The sequence below is a fragment of the Ixodes scapularis genome, unplaced genomic scaffold, assembly GCF_016920785.2.
Source record: "Ixodes scapularis isolate PalLabHiFi unplaced genomic scaffold, ASM1692078v2 PGA_scaffold8__174_contigs__length_109621045, whole genome shotgun sequence".
Lineage (NCBI taxonomy): Eukaryota > Metazoa > Arthropoda > Arachnida > Ixodida > Ixodidae > Ixodes > Ixodes scapularis.
Window position 1 is genome coordinate 65,271,835 of NW_024609883.1, and position 27,826 is coordinate 65,299,660.

At 46.9% G+C, this 27,826-nt stretch overlaps 1 protein-coding gene across 2 annotated transcripts; it reads right to left on the reverse strand.

Moving 5' to 3' along the window:
* LOC8043029 (zinc finger protein 569) lies at window positions 1-27,826 on the reverse strand. 2 transcript variants are annotated; one of them, XM_040222899.3, is made up of 5 exons: window positions 27,562-27,826; window positions 25,519-25,597; window positions 14,246-14,313; window positions 11,610-11,837; window positions 1-1,431 (listed from the first exon to the last, which is right to left on the reverse strand). In XM_040222899.3, exons 1-5 carry the CDS (start codon window positions 27,812-27,814, stop codon window positions 110-112), a joined length of 1,950 nt encoding a protein of 649 aa, XP_040078833.2. In that variant the 5' UTR covers window positions 27,815-27,826; the 3' UTR covers window positions 1-109. The 2 variants fall into 2 exon arrangements, with proteins under 2 accessions (XP_040078833.2, XP_029835699.2); XM_029979839.3 differs by lacking the exons at window positions 14,246-14,313; window positions 25,519-25,597; window positions 27,562-27,826 and adding an exon at window positions 18,666-19,105.

Below are 27,826 nucleotides of genomic sequence, written 5' to 3' on the forward strand. Positions count from 1 at the left end.
TTTGTATCGAGCACATTTATTTCATGCAGTAATCAAGTTTGCCCATGCTAACAACCTTTGGCAAAGCGGGAAACATAAAGGAGAGTGTAATAAGACAGCGCGTCCACTACTACTTTTTAGTTGACTCGACCTTGTGTACGTGCCTCTTCATGTGGCCACTGAAACCCCTCCTGCTATACATGACGAGCTCGCACACGGCACACTTGTACTCGCGCGTCCGCTCGTGCGTCTGCACGTGATCCTGAAGCGTCGAGTTGGTGGCAAACGCTGCGGGGCACAACCAGCACTCGAAGGGCCGCTCGCCGGTGTGCGTTGCGACGTGGCGCTCCAGGTTCACCCTGGTTGCAAACCTCTTTTTGCAGGTGGTGCACGCGTGGGGCCGCTCGCCGCTGTGAGTTCGCTCGTGGATCGAGAGTGCCGCCTTCTGCGCAAACCGCATGGGGCAGTGCTCGCACGCATACTTCCGTTCTCCGGTGTGCACCGCCATGTGGCGCTCGAGGACCTGCTTCCGCAGGAACCTCATGTCGCAGACCTCGCACTTGTACTTCCTGTCATTGGTGTGAGAGCGGAGGTGGACAGTTAGGGCCACCTTCTGTGTGAACCTCTTGGGGCAGATGTTGCAACTGTGCGGCCTCTCGCCCGTGTGAGTCACCATGTGGATCGCGAGCAGTCCCTTTCGATCGAACGACTTCCCACACTCCGTGCAGCGATACTCCGGAGCATGAATCCGCGCATGCACCTTCAGCTCCGCCGCACTCGCAAACGTTTCGGGGCAGCAGTTGCACGGAAAGCGCTTCGGGGGGGCGTGCATGCGTTTGTGCTTATTCAGCGAGATCTCGAGGTGGAAGCTCTCCGGGCAGAGGTCGCACTTGTACTTATCCTCGACATGCACTTTACTGTGCAATATCAATGACGCTTTCCGAATGAATCCTTTCGGACAGAGCCGACACTTGAAGGGTTTCTCGCCGGAGTGAGTCAACATGTGGGTTTGTAGCTGAAACCTGCGGGCATACGTCTTGGCGCAATCTTTGCACCGGTAACGGTCGCTGCTGGCATGTCCACGCATATGGGTGGCGAGCTCCGTCTCCTCGGAGTATGCCTCGGTGCACCTGTCGCAAGCGTACCGCCGTTCTTTGGTGTCGACGCCGGGACGCTTTTCGATGATGACATCCTGGCTAGCGAGAGTGACACTTTCACTAGCGCAGACGATGTCCTGGCCAGAAGGTGCAACATCTTGGCAAGCGGGCTCAACACCTTGGCTGGCGGGGACGATGTCCCGCTTCTTGCGCCGCACGTGAGAAGTGTCTTTATGAATGCAGGAGTGACGTTTCAGCCAGCTCTTGGTTCCAAAGGACTTCGAGCATCGGCGACACTTGTGAAGACGCTGGTCGGGGTCTTTGATCGTTTTCGACACCAATCTCTTCTTGTGGACTGAAAAGGCAAGAAAAGACATGTTTGGTCGCTCTTCCATTACTTCTAACTGTCCGTTTCCTCTATGGCAATAAAAAACAACCTAAAAAATTACGGCTTTGGCATATTACCTTTAGAGGATCGCTCTGCTATTTCATATCATATCATGGTCGTTGACTTGTCGCTAAATTGTCTTGACATACTAAGAAATGCCGCTGAACTAGTAACCTAAATGCTATGCCAAAATAATTTTTTTTTTTTTTTGCGAAGGTCTTAAATTTTTTATTTTGACTCAGTTTTTAACAGATGGTCTCTAATGGCAACACTGAAAATGTGGCACCATCGACATGCACAGGTTCACGATTTGGGCAGTAGAATTCGCTCTCAAATGATTTCAAGTATAGCTAGGCGACAAATAAATGCAGTGGAAGTCCAATTCAGCACTCGCTTAGTAGCACGAAAACAATACGCGAGGTACTCCATTTTCAGGAATGTGTGCTCGTGCCTGCCAGTGACGTCGCGCCACTGGAAAACGGTGGAAAATTTTACTCTTGGTTCTGGCACCGCCTTTGTTCGCGGTCCTTTGAGTAGCTATTACGAGTTCAGAGATATATGCTGGGAAGTTCAAGAATTTGGCAAAGTATACCTTAAGAAGACACCAACACCCCCAAAACATTTTTTTTTGTATCTTGCCAGGTGACTTATTATGGTGTAATTTTTGCTACAGGATCACATATATTTTTAATAAAGTAAAAAACGCCACTGCTCGAAACCGAAGTCGAAACTGGACTGGGGAGGAAGAAGAAATATCCGCTCCTCCAGCTTGTTGCTCGCCCTCTCACGGCGGAAACAGGAAGCGCTTCACTAAAGGGTCCCCCGGTTCTCTTGCTTAGCAGACACAGCAGGACCGGTCGCGATCGTGGCTTGCGAAAAGTCATTTCTGATTGCAAACAACACTTTTCACTGTATCAATGTAGTGCTGCAGCTGGTATGGGATTGTACCTTACTAGAGAGCTTTAGTATTGCATACAATACCAAACTCAAGCGCCGTGCGTTTATATGAGTTGCGCGCTCCACGCGGCGCTTGCACGCCGTCGCCATGCGCCAATCCGAGACCTCAATTTTGGGCAGTGTGGAACATGCAACGTTAATGCAAACACTCTGTACTTGCATACACTCAGATACGCAATACTAAAACTCATTACTGTTTCACCAGTTTTTCAACGCCAACAAAACATGCTGCAAGTGAGCAGGTGTGTAAGCGGGTAAGCGCTCCTTGGAATTGGAAAAGTTTAAAGTAGCAAAACAAAGGTGCGTAAAAATAAAAATAATAAATGTCCTTAAAAATTTTTAAAAAAGGCTCTCACCAAAGCGTCAAATTCGATAAAAAATCAAGAAAAACTGTGCAAGTTTATAATTTTTTTTTTGTTTTTTTATTTTTAGGCAGTTGGTTTGGAAGGATTGGCGGTGAATCTGGTATTTTTGCGATTGTCATAAGTCGTGACTTTAATAGCACCATATGCTTTACTCACAATTATTGTCATATTACATGAATTTTTCAGACTAGCTAGGATGTTTTCATTTATTTTAGACTTTTTATTTTGCAACTTGTTAATTGAAAAATGCTGCAAGGGACCTTTCTGGAAATGCCGGCACCTCCAGTGAGCATTCTGAGGCATTATGAAAACTGTGAGGGTGTCGTGCCCTTTAGACAAGCCAAGCCTAGCCTAGTCGAGCTTCTGAATGCTAGGTGGCAGACGTTGCCGCTCGAACTGCAGCACCATTCTTAATCCATTCATGCATCCAAGTGGGCTAAAGGTCTTCAAACGTTGTTAGGACAAGCTGCAATTTTTTTTTTTTTTATGAAAAAAAATGTATCAATTATTTTAATTAATTTTTGTAGAAAAAGATAACATGCTGGATGTGTGTTATCTTCAATTTACAAGATGCTTTGCGCATGCGCACGACTGTAACAAGGTTCAATGCACACAGAAATATACAGATTTATGCAAAATAAACTTGGTGAAAGCCTACCTGCGATACTAGAGGAATAAAAGTCCCGAATAAAAAAAGTATGACATTTTAGGACACTTTAAAGGGTAACTGCAAAGAAAAAAAAGTTTTTTTTTTAAATAGCCTAATTGGGACAAGCATGTCAAAAAACAATTTTTCCGCGAGAAAAAACATTTTTTACAGCAATATTTATTGCGTGAGACTCATTTTAGTTTGCGGCTATTTCGTCCGTTTTAAATCGCGCGCCACGAAGTTGTGATTATGTGACGTCAATCCCAAAAGGTCAACGAGGTAGAGGGGCTTAGAGTGATAAACCGGAAGTTCTGAAGTGGCACCCCCCCGGTTGCCGCCATGTTTTACGCAAATGTGACCACTCGTCACGTGACCTAACAAGAGCCGCGACGTCACAGGTAAGATGGCAGTGCCCAGAGCTGGCGGATGCGAGTTTGTTCGGTGCGGCGGCAGCCGTGATGTGCAGCGGCTTTCCGACGATTTCGGGCTTTTTCGTGCTCGCTGACGCAGGTATGATGTGAAAATATGAAGGAATGAGACTTTATACCTTTTCTGCGCAAGATCGCTCTGGATCATCTGGATATTAACACCTGTGAGACAGCATCAGCCGTATCGCCGTACCGGTGCTCGGATTCGGGATCTGTTCGAGGATCGATAGAACTTTGAGTGGTTTTAGCATAAAATTTTCGCATTCTCTTAGCTTTGTTTGAACGTTGGAATGTCTGAGAATCGACGCGAAGGGTATACGTCGCGTTAGGGCCTAGGAGAAGTTTTTTCAGGCCTGCGTCACCGAATAACCATAGCAACTTTTAGCGAGGAAGCTCCTGCGATCTTTAACCCTTTGTGCTAATCGACGATTCTACATTCGATCGCTTTTCTTCCTTTTTTGGTGAGTGCGAAGTGCACACTTATTTTCAGCTACGAGAATGACGTTTTATTGAGTGTGGGGATGAATAAGTCGTTGCAGGCACCTGCTTCAAAGCTATTTGACTTGCAATAAGAACAACTTTTTTGGTGTATGCATAGATTAACTGCACCTTTTTTCTCTTTCGTAGGATTTATTGCAGCAATACTTTTTTTCATCAAGATTGCATTGTATTAGTCGGTAAATTATTTACTTGTTCTAATTACCTGGATAAAATTATTCATATTTGTGTTCATCCCTTGCCTGAAGAGCAGTCTTGTTGAAAAATGTTGACCATTCATTTCGGTCTCTTCAATAGCCTTTTTTGAAAAGTGTGGGTTGCCTATAGACGCTTTACACACGCGCCAGATTACAGACGCCATTGCCGACCTTCTACTGTCTTACCGAGATATCCAACCACTGAAGCGGGCTTTGGCAAGCCTCCACAAAGGCAAATGCTGGGGAAAGACACCGTCATATCTAAAATGCCAGTAACCTGTCCTCCTGTGGTAATGATGGAGCAGAGTGAAAAATATAAGCGAAAATAAAAACTGAAGGGCGGTTATGGCGGCGCCCATGCACAGCTGCTGTAAAGCGTCTATACTTCGTATCATTGTAACCTGGAAAAGGGCAACCGCCACAGCCCCCTCGAGCCAATCAGAGAGACAGAGCGAAGGTGTGTGACAAATCTGTGCAGACGAGCACTCTGAATGGCATGTTGTCATGTGCCTCTCTCCAACGTGCATATTGGCTCACCGAGACTGTAGCCTTTGCTGTTTGCCAAATTGTAATGAAACGAATTACAGTAGCTACTACTCTAATTACCCCAGGCTTTCATACTTTGGTCATTTGTTCGACAAGAATGTTACGCCCGCCATCACTGTGAACTCGGCTCAGCGCCTATATTGGACTCGAATGCTGCATTAGCATTCGACGTGAACTGGGGCCCATTTGTGTGCTTTACGCCAAAAAAAAATGGTAACAGTTCTGTTGCTTGATGGGGTTCCGCAAAGGGTCTATTGTGTCATATGTATAGGAAGTGTCCTGCTATATAACAATGCATCAACACATATGATTAAAGTATATGCTCAGAGGTGTGTTGAGGAGAAGTGGAATGAGTGCAGCCCAATGCAACAAGTCTGCCAGTCTGGTATGTCCCATTAATTAATATTGAAGAGTCAGAGATGCGAGTGTCCTCAAAAGGACCTGCGCGTGTGGTGAACACAATTTTTGGTGTATAAACTCTCAAGGCAAGTGGAAATAGGTTGATCTGGTTAGTGTATCAAATATGTTTATTTCCACAGGATTACATAATTATTGATTCTTAGTTAATGGTTCCAGAACGAGTTCTTTCTCCGACAGTCTCCTGTCAGGCGTTCAGTCGTAATACCTGTGGACCTTGTTGTGGGATGACGCTCCTGGCACGTCGGTGTTCAGTTTGGTCGAGTAGCAACTTTGACCGACTGATGCCGTCTTGTAATCATACGTCGTGTGCGCCCACTGACATTTGGCGCACTGAAGCTGCAGGGCTGGCTTCTAATCCGCAAAATTTTCCTGGTAGTTTTCTGCACCAATGCAGCAAGCTCGGGCATGTATTGGTTATGTGGCTGTGCCTTTTGCTGTACCGTTGACTTGATAGCTGGCAACAATGTTTGTTTGCTATCCAAGCCATTTCACTTCCATTTCGTAATGGAGACTTATTCTGCATCCCACAACCACTACAACTTGTGCAAGTCTTGTGGGGCAAAGTGAAGTCTCGTGATGCTTGCAGTCCACTTTTGAGAGCAACCAACCATTTTATTTCTTAAGGTCACTGAGCGGTATTCTCCCTCAAAGTTGGAAATTGTGTGCTTCGTGGCATGGACACAGATAATTAGTGTCAGCAAATTATTAGGTATTGTCCTTGGACGACAACCGACACCAGATCAACTTTCCTTGCATTGCCGCTCACCTGCTTTGTCGTGCTTACCTCCCGTCCAGATGAAGTAGATCACAAGCTTCGGGGTCATGTCGGCACCAGGGACAAAGACCGCCGAAGATAATCCCCGATCTTCCCCGGACGCTCGTCGAGACGTGGTCGAGGGTCGTTCGGCACGAACCCTTGCAGGCCAATTCATTGGTACGGGCACCTCCAGTAGACATGGTCGGCCTCATGCAGTGGTAGCAGAGTGGTTTTCGGTCGGCCATTCGCAGTACCTCCGTTTTCGTCGGTGTACTCTGTTCAGCGCGGACCTACACTGGTTCTTCCCGATGTTGGGAATGCTTCGGCGATGGGGTGTCTTGTTGAATCGGCATTGAATAGTAACAGGTCGCCGGTGATGGTCGTTGTGACTTTGTTGCATAAGTCACCCTCGTTTCGTCAGATGCCGCTTCGCTCGAAGAAGTCTCCAGTTGAAATGCCTGTCGAACTTCTGAAACAATCTCGGCGATCAAAATAAAAGCCGGGCAACTGATGGCAGGAACTAGCTTCCTTATCTCCTCCCGGACACCGTTGTGAATGATGTCACGGATGCCTGGACGACTCGAGTGTCGCGACGCTGGGGAGTTGTTGATAGTGACATGCTCGGACCTGCAGTGTACATTCAATGCTGGAAGCTTCATTGATATGAACCCTTCGACTGTTGTATGGGGTTGGAGACAAGGCTGCTGAAGGTGTTGTCCCTCACATGAGGAACATGGGATTCTTAGCTTCTTGTCTTCTGTAGCATCAGGGTTGGCGTGGGTGCTCGATCAGAAGCAAAACATCCTCCACGAAGGTGGTGACGCTCTCGTTGGGGCCGTGCCCTGGACAGAATCAGGAATTCGGCTCTCTCTCGTCAATGTTGGCTGATGAACATGCACTTCAGCTCGATCTTGCAAACTTCCCACGACGTTAAGGAGGATTCGTGGTTCTCAAACCAGTGCCTCGCAGTTTCTTCCACGAGAAGTATAGGTTCTGCAGGAGCTGGTTGTCCATCCACCCACTGTGGCGGGCGACACGGTCATATTATTCAATCCAGCCCTCGACGTCTTATGCACCTTGCGTGAAAGGGCATCAGAGTGCGAGGTGCGACGGGCATGCAAACGATGGTGGGAGCGGACGTAGTTTGCTGCTACAGGTTTGTCATTGTTGGCTTAGTCAGCTTCGGTTTTTGCTGGCAAAAGACCTAATTCCGGCGGTTCTTGCTGGTAGCAGCGACCGGCTTGGATTTCAAGTTCTTCGTGGTGTATTTCCGAGTCACGTCCTTGTGGTACCCGCTCGTCTTGCGGTATTTCTGCCAGGCTCAAGATAGGACTTGGTTCACGGCTCGCCAGGGGTTTAAGACTCGGGATAATGTGCCACCTGTGTCTTGTTATCGGGCAACTCGGCTGAGGAGCCGCCAGGGTACACACAGTGAAGGGCTATGGGTAAAGTGCGCAGCACCTCCACCAGAACATACAATGACAGCTGAGCATGGCCTGGAACTTTCCAGAATAGTAAATATTGATAGAAAATAGGACTGGAGCAAGCATCTGCGGCAATATAACAAAACAGACAGAAAAGAGTCTATCCTGACCACTAAAGAAGCTGCACTGCTTTAGTGGCATTCTGTTCGAACAAATCCTCTCCTTCGGGGTCTGGCGACTGCCGTGGACGAGCTGAACTGAAATAGATGTGAGACAACTTTTCTGGTAACGAGCCGCTGCAGACCGCCGTCGCAAAGCGGCGTGAATGGGTGGACTGGGTAGGTAACACGCGCAATGAAATGTCCATACAGCTTGCAATTCGCGTAACGAGTGTTGATGAAACTTTGGTGTCGACGAAACGTGCGACAGACCAGCGGAATCAATACCAACTGCAACACCTATGCTCCGTGAAGGTGCAAGTCTATGCCAGAACAATTTAGTAGGCAGCACAGCATCACCTAAAGCATGGCACAGGAACTACCAGTTTGAGGGCAGCTCTTCGGCGCGCCGCACACCTGTCCTCCGTGAAAGTGCACGTCTACGCCGGAACAATTTGGGAAGCAGCACAGTATCATTTAGCACAGCACGGGAACTACAAGCGGCAAGGCATCTCTCCGGTGCACCGCACAACCAAAGTGAGCCTTCAGGCATTTAAACAAAGCGACATCACGATTGCACACTGCCAAGCACGACTCATGCAATCTCCGTCGCTAAACTGTGTATCCAAATGTATTGCACACGCTTTACTGCAGATCTCGAAGGTTCCGATGGTCAACGAGAGCACAGAAACGTCGCCTTAAATTTTATTCTAGCGGTATCCGAATCAATCCGAGGTGCGAGCAACGTAGGGCAGATTGTCTCTTCCGTGGCAATATTGCGCTCGGTCACCAGCAAAATGCACACCGTTCCTCCGTATTTTCACCTTGTACCTACGTCAGACATCACGCTGAACTCTGAAGTCGCTGTTGACCGGCCTCATATGACGGCTTCTGCGTCTGAAATCGACTCGCCGAGACGAACGAGAACCAACAAAGCACCCGACAAGCTCCGGCCCAGCTGGGGCCAGCCGCTGCATGGGCGCTGCCATCTTTCCTGTGACGTCACGCATTTGGTTCGGTCATGTGACGAGTGGTCAACTTTGCGTACAATGGCAGCCGCCTTATGGGGGTCACTTTCGAGTGCAGACCGGAACCCTGGTTTATCGCTCTAAGCCCTCTACCTCGTTGCAAAAGGTACTCATTGGCTAAGAGTTTGATTGACAGCTTAGAGCTTGGTTGTTAAACCTTTGTTATATGTTGCAATTTCGTTTTGAGCGGCATATTTTTACGTTTAAAGAACAACCCATGTGATGAGAGTTATTATTCTTTACAAAAGGTTTACAAGACGGGCACTTCCGTTTGGATTCATACAAACAAAAGCTTCGCGATTCTTTCATGGCCGCCGAAGTCTCTGCTCCCGCCTGTCTCGCCTACCTCGACTAATCGTTTCGCCGAAGTGATCAGTGTTTCGTCGTTTCGTGCTGACCCAGGTGCTTGAGTGAGACTTCTTGAAGTGAAGTAGTGTGTGTTTAGCAGCTGTCGCAGGTGTTAGTGATAGGAAGCGACGCGGCGTTTTGGCTTTCATAGCGCGGCTCTTTCGTTTTCCTCTTTGCTTGCTTAGCGTGCTTTTTTTTCTTTTTTGCTTGTTTGCGCGTGCAAATGCTGACTTTTCGGAGATGTCAGATGCGTGATCCCGACAGTGAGCCTTCCAGCAGCCATGTCGCCCCGAAAGGAATGCTATTTGGCTGGAGGCAATCGGGCGTTCGCGTAGCGACCAACGTGTCTAGTTACGTTCTCGTCATATCGCTCTGGAGGCCGTCGAGATTCGCCCCGTGTGCACCTAACGTCCGCGACTAAACAGAAAATGAAAAAGCACTACGTCCACTACGTAAAAATGGTCTCAGTTCATGCATCTGTAGGCAGGTACGAAATCGTGCACAAATTTATTCACACCTCACGATGCAACACGTCGCTGAGCAAACGCAGTCCAACACGAAGCATAAAAACGGCAGATTTAGGACAACAATTCGGAGTCCGTTGTTCAATTAAAACGACGTAATTTTGTTGAAAACGACCACAGCTTTTTACTCACGGTATGCGTCGGGAAACTTCCACATTTTGAAACAGAACGAGGCAGATTTACTTCTAAAAACGCTCCCAGCGTCCTTCCGGGCCAGTTTGACTGGATCAGCTGACGACGACGGGACTTAACTGGTTGAACGTCAACCCCACAACAACCAATTTGCGCTCCGTGTTAGCACCGCATTACACACACCACGAACGTTTCAGCTCTGTCGCATCGCCGTGTTGCACCAAACAGAACGAGATCGCCGAAACCAACGGAGCGCTGTCGTGAACCTTGGCTTGTGGTTGCGCACTCGTGGATTCTGTGACTTCCTTCGCTTTCAAAGCGCGCACGACGATTACGAACGATACTTTCCGTCTTCCGGGAACATCACAGGGGCACTTCTCCGGTCACGTCTTCGCTACATGTGCTCGCAAACCGCGTCCAACCAAAACAATACCGCGGCCTGGCTGGCCTGGCGTAGTTGCCAGATCTTGCCGGAAGTCGAGACGCTGCGCCGGAGAGTGAGGGGCGGGGCGTACTCCCCTTCCGCGGGGGTCGAAAGAGCGGGAGTTTCAAATGTGGAGAGGTTCTGACTCTACTAAATTACGTCCTGTGGCGTAAATATTGATAAAAAAAATAATTTTTTTCGCGGAACATTTGTTTTGTGACATGCTTGTCCCAATTAGACTGTTTAAAAAAAACTTTTTTTTCTTTGCAGTTACCCTTTAAGAAAAACTGGCACTTAAAGAGATGCTGAACCGAAATCTGGATTTTGCAAAGTAAGGCCGCAGAAGCGTTATATGGGACGCTACGAACTCCAAAACATCACTCGTACATCAATATCTCAAACGGACGGCCGTATTTTTGGAAAAGAAGGGAGCGATCGCGTGACGAATATGACGTCACGATTCTCCTAAAACAGTTCAGAATAAGGGGAAGCGGCCTCGCTTCTCTCCTCCTCGCTTCAATTTACCTGCTTGAGGGGACGAAGCAAAGAGGAGAGGGAACAAGAATCGCGACGTTAAGTCTCGTCGGCCATGTTCAATCGTGCACCTCTTTTCCAAAAATATGGCATCTGTTAGAGATATTGCTATATGAGCAATGTTTTGGGGTTTTCGCAGCGTCCCGCCCACCGCTCCAGCCTTGTTTTGTGAGCTCCAAATTTTGGTTCAGCATCACTTTAAGGGGTTAAAGCTTGGCAGTTTTCCAAGACCTCCTACTAAACTCAACAGAATCCAATCGACGTTGATCACGTGACCCTTCCACCACCCAATCGGCGTTGAGTTTCGCGGTTGATTTTTGGGCTTCACTAAATCTAGCGAGGCCCATGGCCTCGCCTTGCCATGGCGAGGCCCATGGCAAGCCAAAGAAGGCTTCACGTTAAAATATCGATTTGGGGGTGTCAGTGGCCCTATAAGCATACCACATTTAGTGACTCAACCGTAACCAACAAAATGAGGATGGCAGAGCATCCCTTTCGAATACCTAGCCTCCAGCACGTGCTTGTTACCCTTCACCCTGCATTGATTCTGTGCGCACGCTCAAGGTTCTCAAGGCACGTCGAAGACGTGCCGAGATGCATTGAGACATCATTGAAGGCCAGAGCTTGAGCTGGAGGAGGGACAAATGAAGGACTCCCTGGTCCCTGAATGTTAGCACTGTCAGCATTTGGAGTCAGGCAATTTCAATATTGTTCGCTTACGGAGGAGCTTCAACACTCAACCACGGTGCTCTCTACCTGTGCGACTGCAGGAGTGCCCGATGTAGGTGGCCTCGCTTGCAAAGGACGTCCCGCATGACTCGCAGCGAAATCGGAAGAGGTCCCTGAGGACGCAGCCGTGTCGACGGAGGGCCCCCTTGGTCGCAAACGCCGTCAGACAGTGCGGGCACTTGTGGCGAAGGTTGCCAGACTCCAGACGTTTTGCAGGCTCCGGACTCCTGGGTTTCTGGGCGTCGTCGCTGCACTCTGAACGTAAATGAGAGCATGTTGGTCCATGAGTCGGTGCAGTCTTAAACGCTCCTCGTACCTAGGTACCTAGAAAGTTGGGAAGTAGAATATTATGTGTTAAGACTGAACCTTGGGCCATACTCGGTGTTAACTAATTTGTACTAGATTCTCGAGGCAATCTCCGCACTGCTGCGAGAGTGTGTGGCTTCGTCTTATGCCTTATTCGCATGAGTTCACGCAACTAGCTTTAACGGAGTTGGAGGACTGAGGAAGCTAGTCTAGCATCGACAATGTGACAGAAAATGGTTGATGCCGTGTATAGTTAGTGAAGCACGCTTTCAAATCACGAGAATAGCTGGGGCACGCAAGAGACAACAAAAGAAAGGAGTGCACCAACAGTGCTGTGCGTGTCTGTGCACTCTCCATCGAGGTTGTCTTTTGTGTGTGGTGTTCCCAATGCTTCAAAGCATTGGGAACCACCATGCCACTGAAATCTGACAAATTTGGCAGCTGACAGGCAGCACTATCTCAGATTGTGCATTTTTTTGTTGCTCTTTTTACTTTTCTGGAACAAGCCCAGAAATGGCACCGGCAACACAATCTGCGGTATTTTGCAGGACGGGCGTCCACCCCTGCACTGGGCACAGTGTTGCCAACACACCACAAACCTGCCATCCGCTGTATGTTAATAAATTAATCCCCACGTTCTGCTTATAAACTCGGGCTACATTTCTGAGTGACGTGCATGCAGGTCGCAGACACCTTTGAATGAGAGTCCTACTAAGATGCAGACGACGCTTGTACTGAGTCCGTTGCAAAACATTGGGATTGGTATTAACATACAGTGGATGGCACCCAACTATTTGTACTTCGCAAGTGCACCACGCCTTTGGGAATGCTTAACCAAGGTTGTCCGCTGTGGCAGAGATGTTTGTGACCATGTCTGAACTAAGATTGAATGCGAAAGTTAAACTATAATGTTTTAAATTACATTTTGCCTCTTTCCTGACCAAACACATAGAGCAGGGGGTGTACAGCATGCGGCCCGCGGACATGACGCTGCGAGATGTGCTCAAGAAGGCAACCAGTGCAATGATGCCAGATATTGAAAATCTGTCTGCCAGATATCGAAAACCTGTCTGCCAGCTAGATATTGAAAACCCGCTCAGTTCCCAATAAACATTCTTTTGGCCCGCGTCATTTTTCAGTTGTGCACCCCAGATATAGAGTGTCGATCACCTGTGACCAACCGGCATGAAAGCCCATCTCAGAAATCCTGCGGAGCTCTCGGAGATCCGAGTGCATGCAGCCACTTGTGGAGTGCCGGCCGAAATGAAGCCACTCCTCTCTGCCAGAGGGCACGCATCGGTATGAGTGCAGTGAAACAAGCTCGCTATTAGAAAGTACTTTGAAAGCACATTGTATTTATAGCACTTTACTTCAAGTACATTGCACCCGGTGTACTTACTGCTACTTCACTTGAAGTATGTAACCTCTCATTAACTTTGTACTTTACTTCAAGTACTTTTAAAATGTACTTTACCCAACACTGCCTTACTCACCCCGTGGCACCAGCTACGAATTTTTACGGCAATTGCTGTTATGCACTTTTCCCCCCACTCGAACTGATGCAGCTGTTGTAAAGCATCCGTGGTCGTGCCTAATGCTTGAAAAAGATCCCCAAAACACACCGCGATTTTGTCGGGTGTCGATCTCAAGTCCTCCGACTGTGAAACGAGCACACTACACACTACGGGATTTTGCCAACTGCTTCCCAGTGCCACCTAATAAACTGCACATGTTAAGGACAGCTGAGCATACGAGTCGCCTGCGGCACCCACTAGATGGCCGCAGTTGCGGCAACGTTGCATCAGGCCTCATCTGTTAGAGGGCTTCCGAGGGTATAAAATAAATGAGGTGTCCCTCTCCAAGCACGCATTGGCAATAGTCTCTCCACGTAAGGTGTAAGATACATAAGGGTGCATTAGGGTCTGAAAAAATGTCCAGTGGATTCACACAGGTCAGGACTGCTCAATTTTTAAGTCAATGTTTTAAAGCACGATTACGACATACTGAGGACAAGCAAAAATTATATGAATGCACTATGCCACCCAAAAGGAAAATAGAAAGTAAATTATAACTTTTTGGCCAATTAACAAACTAATGCACCCATTTTACCTCCTTTCTAGTGCCCCCCCCAATGCCACTAAATAGGTCCCAGGGCTAAAAAAAGCTCCTAATGCAAGCTTCTCCATTTTTTTAAATTCTGGACTAACTAAGAAAAAAAGATCATAAAAAGCATATTAGCCAGGTTCGGAGTACTGAATTTATATGTATTGACGTTACAAAATAAGCGGCTACATCTATTCAGTTGGCCGCATGTGCTTGCCACTGAATAATGGCAAATTTGTCTTCTGCACACTTGCCTGGTTTTTGGTGTATTTCCTTGTGCGTATGAGCTCCTGAAGTGTCCAAAAAAAAAAATGTTGAGACGCTGCAGAAAAAGGGAAGGTACAAAAGGAGCCGGAGTCACTCGCGGGGCCCGCAAAGAATCGCTTAACGACGACTTCACTGTTACCCACCACCATTTTTAATTCCTCTTTCTTTTATCTTCAAACTATAAGCTATGCTTCTGCAGCCACTTTAGCACCCTTCATTTGTCTGCCATGTTTGTTTGCATCCTCTTAATGCCGCACCATTAATGTGAACATGCAGAACTCCCGCTCTGCAATATGTGAATACAATGTATGAATGCAATTCAGGAGTAACAAATAACTCGTGCGCAGCTTTTGCTGGTCATGCAGATGTGAGCTGGGTGGTGCAATTGAAGGTTAAGAATGTGGTGCGGAATCAAATATCCGTCTTTATTGTTACCCAAGCTCAACTGCGTGGAAGTTTCAAGCTTCCATTTGAAGGTAGGTGACAAGCCCTTTATGTGCAATTTTTGCAAGTGCATTCTGACCCTAATCACTTCATTTAATACAATTAGAGCTATGAGACACAAAGACTGTCAGTGATTCTTTCCAAGGGCATGATTGCCTAACTTCCTCGCGCTTTTATTTTTTTAATTAACTATTGTTATATATTTTAAATATTTTTATGCTAAAGATTAAGATGTACTTTCCAAGTTTCTCTAAAAGACAATAAAATAAAAAAAAAAAAAATGTTGGTTCTGTATGCATTACATTTTTTTAATAGGAACGAGCTTAGAAGATTGCAAACGACCACGCAAAGTGTGCTGCGACTGACAGCGGCAGCTGCTGAGTCGTGGAAAAGCATGTTGAAGGAGTTTTGCCTTCAGCCAGTGTGCTGCAATGTTGGCGATGGGTTCTTCGTTTTCAAAGAAATGTGAAAGATGTATGCTTTGGTGGAACGATTGTGCGAAATGTTGGATGTGTTGAAGGACACAGAGAAAGCATCTTTTTGGGGCTGAAACACTCTTTCAGAAAGGGCGTGCCCGTACAATGCCCGTGGTAGAAGCAAAAGTATGTACGTAAACTGTTCTGTTGAAGCGCGGAGAGACACGAGAACGGATCATGGGTGGCAGCAGTGGGGAGGCGAGGGAGCGTGTCCACACAGCGTGGCCACATAGGTATTTCACAACTGTGGCTGTTGGAGGAGGAGGGGGGGGAAGGAGGATGGGAGAGCGTTGTGGGAGGGTATGTGAATACAGCAGGAACAATGAGGAGGCTGCGAGCGCTCTTTCCCCATGATCACACGGGTTTTCTTAGGAACAGCGGCGGCCTACGGGGAGGAAGGGGGAGCGAGGGAGAGCCTTGCCGTGTGAGAAATGACGGGGAGAGGGAGAGCAGTGCCTCTGCTGTAGAATGGGGTTTTTCATTTGTACAAGAGCATTTTTTGTCCGGAAGGGGTGCTAACAGCTACCGCTGTAAAAGCCACTGACAAACCAAGCATCTATATAATTTTTTTTTTTTTTTTTCCTGTAAATGGCTATGATACCAAAGGACAGCCCGAAACATTTTAAGCTTGTGAGCTGCTATTTGGAAAAAAAATATATTCTCAGAAAGCCCGATTTCAGATTTGTGGCCGAATCTATGACACAGATGGCAAAATGATGCACTCTTTGCCTTTTTGTGACAACTTCATACAAGAAGTGTCATTTAACTTTCTCTCTTCCCTTCTCGTCGATCACGGCAATCACGAGCACTCGCGTCAGCCAACCGGCCAACCACGCACCTATTTTGGTGTGCACTCGCCACAGGACCTTCTACCACATGCAGATGACACATCACCTTTACGTTTGATTTTTTTATCAGTGTTTTATTTAGTGGGGTTTAAAGACCAAGTTTGGGAGGGGGGACAAACTTTTAATCTACTGTTTCGCAAAATAAATTTTTTTTCTCACAATTAATAATTTTTTAGCTATATCAAATGCCCCCGAAGCATTCGAGACTGTAAAAAAAAAGTGACAGGTTAACAGTTCAGGGGAAACTTTTCCGATCTATTTCTACTTTAGCAGAGCAAATGCTGGAGAGGAGGTCGCCTCATCTCCAGCATTCGCTTTGCTAACGTGGAAAGAGGTGGGAGGAGTTTTCCCTGAACTCTTGACCTGTAACTGAGTATAGGTGCTATTTCTAAATAATTGTCTCTTAGTAGCTTTCTGTAAGAATTCATTGAACCGATAAGTTAATTATACCTATGCGACTCTTACTGATTCGTTTTGTTGTGTCCCCTCTCTGAATATTGTCATTTCATGGGAATTATTTTTTTCTTGAAAACATCTATCTCTTGCAGTGATAACCACACCACTGAAAGTTTGTGGCTTAAACTAAAGCACATATTTATTGCATGTTCGATAATCTTTCTAATATAAAATCAGTTTTCTAGCCACATTCTTGTTCACAACTTTAATTCTAGATTAAAACCACGTGCATGTCAACAACAACAACAAATTGCGTTTTTACACCGCAATATTTTTCCCATAGTTATTATAATGTACGCTAGAGGTTCAACTGGTGCTAGTGTCTGTGCGACTTCCGGGACGCAAATTGAAGCAGACAGTCTACATTTGCAGTGCTCCTGTGCATTCCTATGGGAAAACGTGCGGGAATTTTGTTTCTTCGCTGGAAAATAACATGAATAACTTGGGTTATTTCGGTTGTACCGGATAGTATGTGCCTTTATTAATATTGTGAATGCGTGATTGCTTTAGTTACACTATTTTTCTTTACCACTGAACTACGTTAGACTTCCCTATATTTCAGGCTCAAATCTCTGTTCCATGGCAGGTATGTAAAAACGAGCGACAATTCTAAGCAAAATAATGATCGAAAGGAATGTAGTGTGTGTTCAAGGTTCGCTGGCATTCTGGTGGTGCTTATATATTGCTAATATGCCCGTTCTCTCACTATATGAAAATGACTCCGTCGTGCATGTTTACTATCAATTCAGAAAATGTAAAAAAATAAAGTATGTGGCCTACGATAGGTGTGTCTTTTTATTACTTCCTATGTCAGGCAGTTTTTTATTGGGCACTTGCTCTCTGGCTTCTCCCCATTTGCAAAGATTTGAAGCCTGCGGGTGGTGATTTGAACCCAGAACGAGCATCTTCACATATATTCGTGAGCAGAAAGAATAAAGCAGTACTTATTTACTGCAAATCGGACTATATTATGTGGCTTTCAATTAAATTTGATCGTCTGCATGCACAAGGAGTTGCTTATCCAGTTTTACTGCATAGTTCTTGCTGTCTGTCTTGGTTCTCCACATGTCCTTTATTCGTTTGGCACGTGTATCCCCCATACTGGAAAGCGCTGACGCCGTGTTCACACTAACAGTGTCTGATACTGCACATAAATACATGTACAAAGCGGTTTTAGCACCGTTTTTCATGACACAAATTTTAAATAAAAATGCCGTAACTGATTTATTATATTGTCTGCGTGATTGAGAAATGTTCCAATGTGCCTAGTAGGTACAAATTATTCGTGATATTTGCTCTTATAATCGAGCGCGGAGAGAAAATGGACTCGCTTTTTCTCCTAGAAATGCATTACCCGAAGTCAATTTCCCACTGGTTGCTGTCTGCTTCAATTTGCAGCAGCACACTAGCGCCAGTTGAACCTCTAGCGTAAATTATGATAACTCTGGCCGTGTTCCAAAATTTGCTCGATCTTAATCCAGGGCAGCGCATTTTAATCTGTGTTGTCACGAAACATGACCCGCCGCAGTAACTCGGATTTATTTAGTACACAGCCTTTGTGATTTTTCCTTCACCGGTACGCCGATGGCAACACGACCGCAGCCGATGGCGTCACGGGAGTAGCGCGGCAGCTTTAGATGTCGGGCGGTGTCAAGTGGCAAAAGGAACACGCTCAGGCTTGTGCGGCAAACTCAAATCGGGAAGAACACGTGTTTGAAGACTTCAAACGCCACTTCGACGTTGGATTCGGCGACAACTAAACTTTCTTGCACGCAGGTTTTACCGGTTATTAACTGCCCGATCTTTCTGTGTGTGTGTGTGTGTGTGATAACACACACCACAGCGCACTATAGCAAATAACACTCACACCTTACACACGAAAAATAAAGCAAAATTCAAACAAACCGCGCTGAGTGTTATCATGTGCAACCGACTCGCCCAAGCTGCTACGTTAATGTGTGTGTGTTTTTTTTTTCAGCTTTGACGGTTCGGCAGAACGGAGTTTTTGCATCGTTAGAACGTCGTTTGCGATAAAACACTGCCAAAGTTGTTGGCGCGGGCCCAATTAATAGAGCGTTTGATGCGCACGCGCTGTCGTGCAAATGAAAGATGAAGTCGCACGTTCGGCCGACAGCACTGCTTGCCATTAACAATGCGTTTTCAATAAGACAAACGCGCCCTACCTTCACTACCTTGTTGAGACAAAGTAGCGCAGTCCGCACTTTCTGCGTTGTCCTCTTCAGGCGCTTTCAAGAACAGAAGGGGGTCCCATTGAATTACGGGGTACGAGGAAGACTCTTGCATGCGGATTGCTGAATGCATTCTGAACCCACCCGCCTGCGACTTCCAAAATAACTCGATTTAGTTACGGGACACCGACGCACTCGGCCATCCGACGTCGAAGGGCTGACAAGGCAACGCACAGAAAACGTAAACCCACTCGCCCAGTGACGGAAACGGCGAAACCAAACGCGAAACTGGCGAAACGTCGAACGTACAAAAACAAAAAAATAACTTGGCATATTCCGAATCGGGCGGTTACTTGCGCCATCTACGCTGCTATTTTACACCACCCAGCACAAACCATGGCCTCCGAGATCCCGAAGCGCGTGAACGCTTCTCCGGCCGTCCCATTCGTGCGGAGAGGGCGTAATTGAAAAAAGAGAAGGAGGCGGCGTGTCTCCGCGGGGAGGCGCTCCCAACCCAGTCATCGACAGCATGGCGCGAGGCTGAAGAGTTCAAGAAAAAGTCTTGTTACGTCGAGTTACTGCAACTTATAATTAAAAATGTTTGTGTATTGTGGTAGAACGATGAATAGCTGCTCCGGGGACGTAGATAGAAAATTTGTGATGCTTATTTAATTATTTAATTTCAGATATTCATCTGGACATGTTGCGGCTAGCGCTACAAGCGCGCCTTTTGATATATTTGATTGCAATCTGTAGCACGTATAAAACTAAAAAAAGAAAAGCTCCGTATATAAAAAAATTAGTACTTCCCTAAATAAAAATATTCATGCTGCAATATATATATTTTTTTACCTTCGCACGTTGTTTGGCATAGCTTTATGAGCCTCACGAGGTTTTATACGATATATGAGCTCCGTGTTGTCCTTGTTTTAATATTTTTAATATTACGCAATTTTTGCGGGTCGTATTGCGGTGTTTGCTTCTACTAGAAGTACCTTTAAGCCGAGGTCACACTGCTTATACATTATACAAAAGAGAGTCTGCAGATATCAGTCACCACGATATCCGTGGTTCAAACGCTGCGTGCCAACTCTCTAATTGAACTGCCTTGCGGCATTCGAAGCTCAGATCTCGTGGTGACTCGACCGTGAATCTGTTCGCAGACTGTCTTTTGTATCATGTACAAGCAGCGTGACCCCGGGTTTGGGGAAAAACCTCTGGCGGTGAGGTACAACGTTCACCTCGCAATGATTTCGCCATTTTTTTTTATAAACCTCGTGATAATTGTAGGTACTCATTGAAAAGGTGGGGCGTGATCTTGTAAACATCTAGTTTTTGGCATATGTAGCGCAGACCACCGTATACCGTAATGCACTTTGTGATATAACTTAATTGATACGCAAACAAACAATGGGATCTCAGGACAAAGAACTCTGGTTTATCCGCTATCCATTTCCGACAGCCGTCGCAGCCCAACCCGAAGCTAACTTTCACGGGCACGCTGCGCTTTATTTTAGCCCAGTATGAATAGCTCACAAATTGCGCGGCATGGCAGCTCGCTTGCAACTGCTACATGTATATACGTTGATTACGATGCTTACAGTAAATACTGTAAGCATTTTATTTTTGCTGATATTATTATTCGACTAATCTGCAGGCGTAGGCAGCTTGTTAAGAAAAATCACCCGATCTTCCTGTTCTGCGACCAAACACGCGCGGAAAGAACGGAAAAAAACAAAAATGACAAGTAGAAGTAAACAAAACCACGTGTCACAGTTGGAAAGGAAGGGACACATCGCGACGGGTTTGGACAAAAGACGGGCAAAGTTCTAAATTAGCCACTTTCGCTGCGCACAACCGTAAAAAAAAAAAAAATAAAAAAAAAATAAGAATTGCAATGTCGTCGTCGCTTGCGGTGGTCTGCGAGAAATTGTTCAGGAAAAGTACCCCTCCGGGAAACCTCTTCACCCCTATTGGGGATGCAAGCACTCGTGCGTACAGATGGTTTACGCCGGCGAGGGTGCACACGTTGTTTAGGCGCGTGTATGTGCGTGTTTGCGGTGAGAAGCGCTTGTATGATGGCGGCGCCGCCGGGGACAAAAAGAAACGCCGTGCCGCTAGTCCTCTGGAAGAGCATTCGCTGCACACACCGAACCATACAAAAACATATACCCACACACACATTCTTCAGCGTCTGTTTAACCTCACTGTGGTTCCTCTCCCAACCTCCGAAGATAATTCCAAAGAACAAGCCGTTAAAAAAAAAAAAAAAAAAGAAGAAAGTAATGGTCGGTTTGGCTTGCTTTGGCCCCCCTTGTAGATGTGAATACAAGGCCCGTACCCGGCCCGGTCCCTACAGATTGCAATCAAATATACCAAAAGGCGAGCTTCTAGCGCTAGCCGCACATGTCCAGATGAATATCTCAAATTAAATACAGTAATTAAATAAGCACAACAAATTTTCTATCTGCGTCCCCAGAGCAGCTGTTCACCGTTCTACCACAATACACAAAAATTTGTAAGTATAAGTTGCAGTAACTCGACGTAAGAAGACTTTTTCTTGAACTCTTCAGCCTCGCGCCATGCTGTTCATGACTGGGTTGGGAGCGCCGCCTCGCGGCGAGCGACGGAGTTAGCGCAATTACACTCTTCTGCTGGGGAGCGAGACGAATGGGACGGCCGGAGAAGCCTTCGCGCGCGCGCTTCGGGATCTCGGAGGCCATGCACAAACTTATGTAATTATAATTTTTTTAATTTCAAGATATGTGTGACAGGAAGTTTATCACAAGCTCTAGAAAATTGTTTTGGGGATTTTGCTTACAGGTAACTTACGCCACCTTGGCGCGGTCCGTTTTGTGAATTTTGCGAACTTGCTCCGGGAAAAACATAAAAAAACGCCAATGCACCCGTTAGGAGGCGAAAGACACCGTCCAAACCTCGTGCCTTTTTTTATGTCTCTCCTCTAGGGTCGCGAGCAGTATTGCCAGGTCTACTGATTTACTGATTTATCAGTAGATCTACTGATTTCGTTCCGGGTCTACTGATTCACTGAAAAACAAGAAAATGTACTGACTTTTTTTTTAGTAAACATATTAAAAATTTATTATATGGCCCCTTCAGTTCCCAGTGCAGCCCATCAAAGGAAACTCATAATGTCCCAGAATTAAGAACGAAGCACTGGCAAGATGGCCCAGAAGCCCGTCCTATTCGAGTGACGTAGTCGTATATTCATCTATCTATTCACCCAGAGCAGGTTCGGCAGGTTCGATGGTGACATCCGGGCCAGAGCCATATAGACCGTTTTATCGTGGGTAGCGCCATTTTGAGAGCGAGAGAGAAAAGGGGAAAGGGCTACCGGAGCTTTCCCCCTTTCTGATTGTGTAGAAAGTGTGAAAGTCCCGGATGAGAGGCTTGGCCGGTGCTGGGCGTCTGCAGTGCCCCAACTTCGTTCGCGCTTTCTTCTACGTTTTAAACGCCCAAACTTAATTAGAGCCATGGTCTTCGATGGCGACAGTCCCCCGGTCATCGGGACACCATTGCTGGGTGATAGGGTGCACGAATAACGACAGAAAGCGTCGAATCCTGTCCGAGGACCTATGTAGCTTGCATGGAATCCGGCAAGGCAAGTACGGCTGAAATATTTTTAAGCTCCATTGCTTTCCGCATGACTGGAAATGATGAACCATTTATACATTTTTGCTTGCAATGGGCCTATTTCAACGTAGCCGCTTTTAGTTGTAATCAACAAGCGATACACGAAAAGGAAACCTCAATTAACTTTGTAAACGCCCGGAGCTGCTACATCTCGTCTTGCTGTGCTGTTTTTATCTTCGTGTCTCTGTTCTTATATCTCCTTGTGAATGAACGACGAAGACGCTCTAGGTGTACTTTTATCGAACCGCAGAAAGCCTAGAAGCAGCCACGAATTATTTTACTATTTGATGCATTATTTTGAGTACTCACCTCCAATTTCAATCGCTGGCACGTTCGCTGCCGCTGTTCCCCCCGTGGCCACACTGGCGGATGCCATGACTCAAACAAAGAAACGTGCACACTGGGCTCGAAGACGCAGATCGCAACACACGAGACGTTACTGCAGCGACTATCAAGCGCCTCAAAGCGCCTTAGTCAACGGAAACAACCCACCAGCGGCACTTCAAGGAGCGCTTTTGCCGGCTCTCTGGTATCGCACAGGAGATCGCGATTAAAAAACAAATAATAGAACTACGTTTTCAACAATTTCCAGCCTCACCCGGCGACGGAAATGAGCCTTCAACTAAGTGTTGTAGATGATAAAATCGAGTCAGTCAGCACTGCAAATTATCACTATTAAGATAAATTCAGTTACGAAATTTTACAAACTGAAACAGCAGTTATTATGAGAAAACTCGCACGCACATTGCGAGCGTACCCCATGTTCATCGGCGGTACAGCGTTCGGTGCGCGCTCCATTCACGAAATGTTCCGAGTGAAGTCGAGAGGATGGCGTTGAGGAAACGCCTTTTCGATTTACGGACGCAATCCACTGCCGCCGGAGACAGGGGTCAAGTGGAAAGCGATGGAGCTCAAAGACATTGCAGCCGCTCTCGCCTTGCCGGGTTCCTTGCAAGCTACATATGTCCTCGGACAGTATTCTATGCTTTCTGTTTTTATTCCTGCACCCTATGACCCAGCAATGGTGTCCCGATGACCGGGGGACTGTTGCCATCAAAGCCCGTGGCTCCAATTAAGTTTGCGAGTTCAAAACAGGAAAGAAAGCGCGAACGAAGTTGAAGCACAGCAGACACCCAACACCGGCGAAGCCTCTCATCCGGGAATTTCACTCTTTCTACACAATCAGAAAGGAGGAAAGCGGCGGTAGCCCTTTCCCCTTTTCTCTCTCGCCCTCTTTCAGTAAAACGGTCTATATGGAGAGAGTTTGGCTAGTCTATGATCTCGCCGTAACGTCCCTCTCCCGAGTGAGCCGATCAGCCCGCGGCGCAGAGCGAGAGGTGTTTGCGCATGCGCCTGAACTCTCGGATAGTTTCAAGTTGAGCGAAGAGAGCCGCAATTTTAATTCATTCGTTCGGCGGAATGCATGGGATCGACATCCAAATTTCAGTTATTTTTTTTTATTTGGCAGGCTGTGGCAAGAAAATGATATAATCCTATTCCTCGGTGGCTTAAAAAGCTAACGAATGAAGTTTCGCCACGTTTGAACGCAAACTTTGGGTCAGGCGAAAAAGAAATAAGCCCGTAGCAGACAACGCGTAGCCTCAACAGTGCTCCGGACCAACAGCGTTGCTTCAAAAACCTTCCACAGCCCAGTGAGGAAAGATGGCAGCATGCAGAGGACTTCCATTGGACGTGTTCGCGCGCACTTGCCGGAGCGTCTTGTTTCGGTTTTGTTTCAATAATAGCGACAGGTGAACGTCGCACTGTCGCCTTCATCTGTGATCCCAAAAGTGCCTCAGTCTCGATTCTAAAGAATAATCCTCGAAACAGTCAACAATGACTAAAACAAAAACATTTATGGTGTCATTTTAATTTGTCCTTCATATAAAGTTACTTGAGAACTGGTCTTGTTTTTTCTTTCATTTTTATTTGTGTTTATTACCATGTTATTTGTTACTCTATACTATTTCTTTGAAGTGTGTATTAATGGAGATAGCAAAACATGGCAAAACACATATTTCGTGGAATCTACTGATTTTTGTGCAAATCTACTGACTTTTTGGGGATCAATCTGCTGACTTTTTTTTTCTCCATCTGGCAACACTGGTCGCGGGGAAGATATGCCTAGAGCACTCCTTCGGAGCAGAGTAGCGCAATCTAGAACGCCGTCTCTCGGCGACAAGCGGCGAACGCCCGGAGGTTCCAACTGCGGTCAGAAATGCATGGAGAACGTAAGAAAATCGTTGTTTCTTCAGTTTTGTGGGGATGTGCGGAATGGAAATCATTTTTGACATAATAATGAAACGTTTTAGAATAATATGCGATAAGTTTTGTGCCATACAAGGACGTAACTTTTTTTTAAAAATTGCCTGAGCGGCATCATGCAGCAGACGACACGGCGACGTCACACCATTCACGTGACCCGCTCCGGCCAACCCGAAAAGCCCATCTCCGCTGCGAGCAAAAATCGTCTGCTTCAAACGCCATTGCCTTGGAAATTGCCTTCTCAAAATTTACACACGCATCCGATATTATTAAAACTTTGATAAAGTGTTTAGCGCTTTACTAACTTCACGACAGGCTAGTTTTGAAAAATGTGAACTCGCCGTTAGTTTTTTAATCAGCCGTGTTATGTCGATCTCCATGTATTCTCCCATAGGGCGGGCCGCCTTCTGGAACCCTGAGTACCACGTGACTCGCGCCGAGCCACTCTGTCGGCCATGTTGTCGGCAAAACACGGGGTTCAAAGGATTGCGCTACTCTGCCAACTCTGCTCCGTAGGAGCTATATAGTGCTCTAGATATGCCCAGGGAAACATCGCAAACATAAACAACAATCCTCGGGCTAAAAATGGCAGCCGCGGTCCGCGGATTCATTTGGTGGGAGCAGTCAAATGTTGGGAGTACGTCCGAATGGGAACGCTCCAACGGCCTTATTAATATAATCTCGGTCGAAGGTATTCCCCTGCGAGAGCCACTTGCCGAACCCTCTCTCGGTAGGTATTTCAACACCTTTGTTTGATTCAATGAACTTTTGAAGTTGTCTGTGCTCTAAAGCTAATGCCGCGAACTCGTTTCAGATTAAGTGGCCGCTAGCTTACGCCCCAGGGACCGAGGTTCTGTGTGGAGTAATAATAAATGTAAATGTTCCGGGTGAAGAAAAATAAATCAACTTAGGGGCATTTTGCACTTACCTCATGCTCACTGCTTCGTTGACACTCGCTGTTTTGCCGGTGGAATCTCCATATTTGATGAGACGCCTCGTAGCACGACCTGCGGGCAGCGTGTTTACAAACCCCTGTCAATTTTTGAAGACCGAGGAACGAATATCTGCGCGGCAGAAGACCTTCCTGGTGGCTTCCTCCCTCCCCGAACTGAGACGGGGGGGGGGGGGGGGGGGGGGGGGGGGGGGAGAGGGAGGGGGGGAGGGAGGAGGAGGAGGAGGAGGAGGAGGAGGAGGAGGAGGAGGGGAGGGGAGTGAACGAAGGATAGAGAAGAAGGTGGGGCTTCGAACAATCTCCACCTAAAGTCGCTGGATCCTGGGAAAGTAGTGCCATTGCCTTTCTTGCCTGCTAGACGAATCCAGAAACATACAGAGTATCAAACCTCGTAAAGTGATTTAAAGTGATTGGATAGTCGGTCTCAATTGCCATAGCAATCGCCATTTTTGTCCATTCAAAGCTTCGAAAGGGTCGTTCTCAACCAGTCATACCAAGATTGCTACGGAGCAACATCCTACTGAGAGCGTTCCTCGCCAGGGTACAAGCGTCTTTGGTACTGTGCATGCAATCAACTTATCAATCATGCTTATTCCCACACATCTGTTACAATCGTGTTGTTCTTGCATATTTCAAGACAGGAAAATTATTTTCGAGTGCCACCAAGCACCAACGCCGCCTGTGGTTGCGGTGCGAAGATGTGTGCCCATGCAGGCGTGTGGATAACAAAAGCTCGCTATTCAAAACATGTTGTTATAAATCAACCTACCACAAGGAAATTGGATCGGCTCACCAAGAATGTAGAGGTCGAGGAGAAACTGCTCATTCCATTAACCAAAATGGCGACCACATAGGAAGCTTTGCGCTGCTTTCCCAGGATCTAGTGACTTTATTTGCACATGGTAGACCAAACTCTGGGAGGAGGTGAGGGGAAAGAAAAAGCATGGGGCAAGTGATCAAAACTGAAAGCTTTGGCACCGGATGCACTCGTACTCGCTCGTCCCTGTTCATTAGGCTGATATCGCGTGCCGAATAGCAGTTCAGGAAGGGGACTAAAATGTTGGGAGGAATGAGAAACCGTATCGCGTTTTGCCAAGGAAAGGCCGTGGGAGTTGTCTTCAAAAACGGCGTTTAGGGTTGACACGTACAGCGAGGCACAGAGCACAAACAAAACGTCTCTTGCCCAAGAAATTCATTGCACGGCGAGTAAACACGGAAGCACCCACTATCAGCGGTTCGCCGTGCAACAGTAAGGGTGAAGGATGTGTGTCAACACCAACTAGAATAATCGAGGCCTGCGAACCTCCTCCTCTCCCTCCATGGAACGTCATCGCAGTCGGATGGCACCAACTCTGCAATTGGACCCGAATCCGACGAGTTGATTGGACACGAAGTTCAGCCATATGTCGACGCAGCAGAGATGCCAAATCTGTGTCTGCACTCGATCTCGTCGTGATGACGTCAAAATTCGGCTGCACGGGCTTTGATGATTCAAGGTGGTGTTGAGTGTGCGTGCGGTGCTTTGGAGGGCGCCTGTCCTGCGAAGTATCGCGGATTTAGGGTGACTAAAAGCTGGATGGATGGTTAGATGCTAACGGCTGAACTTTATAATGGGCAGTAGCTTGCACCACCTAGCCTTCCTTTTCCCTTCGCCAGCATCTCCTTGTTGGCGGACTTTAAAGGGACTTGGAAGACGCACAGCGGTGCAAGCGCGATGAATCGCCGCCCCAAGTCGTCGCACCTGTTGCGTTTTCTGCTGTACTTAGGGGCCCAATTTGAGTTTGTTGGACAATTTTATTGCATCATGAAACACAAATTTGCGGTGTCCACGGTCTGTGGTATCAGTTCCCGCGTCACGTGGTTTGTAGCCAGCGCCAGGATGTTTATCATTCATTTTTTAAAAAGTTTTTCTGTGGCACCCTCAAAGATAGCCCACCCCATGTTTTTGAAGCAAAGCGAACCATATTCTTTTCTCAACGACAGAAATCGAGCCAGGTTATTTATTAAGACTACACTGACTCATGGACTGAAATTGGCCTCGTTTGTGTTCAGAGTCCAACGATGACCTCCGGAAGACCAGGAGCCCGAAGCCCCCGGAAATCCAGGAGTCGTGCGAGCCTCGCCAAGCGTGCCCGCACTGTTTTGCGGCGTTTGCAACAAAGGGCAACCCCTTTCGACACAACTGCATCCCGAGGGACTTCTTCCGATTCCGCTGCAACAGGTGTGGCACATTGACTGCGAGCCAGTCCTCCTTCAGCAAGCACTCCTGCATCTGTGGAGGTAG

Coding starts and splice junctions, on each gene's coding strand:
- LOC8043029 (XM_040222899.3), bottom strand. CDS start 27,814: ATGCAGGAGTGCTTGCTGAAGGAGGACTGGCTCGCAGTCAATGTGCCA. Junction 25,598..27,561: donor AGGCCAATTTCAGTCCATGA/GTCAGTGTAGTC, acceptor CGCTGCCCGCAG/GTCGTGCTACGAGGCGTCTC. Junction 14,314..25,518: donor AACGAAGCAGTGAGCATGAG/GTAAGTGCAAAA, acceptor CTTTTTCTGCAG/CGTCTCAACATTTTTTTTTT.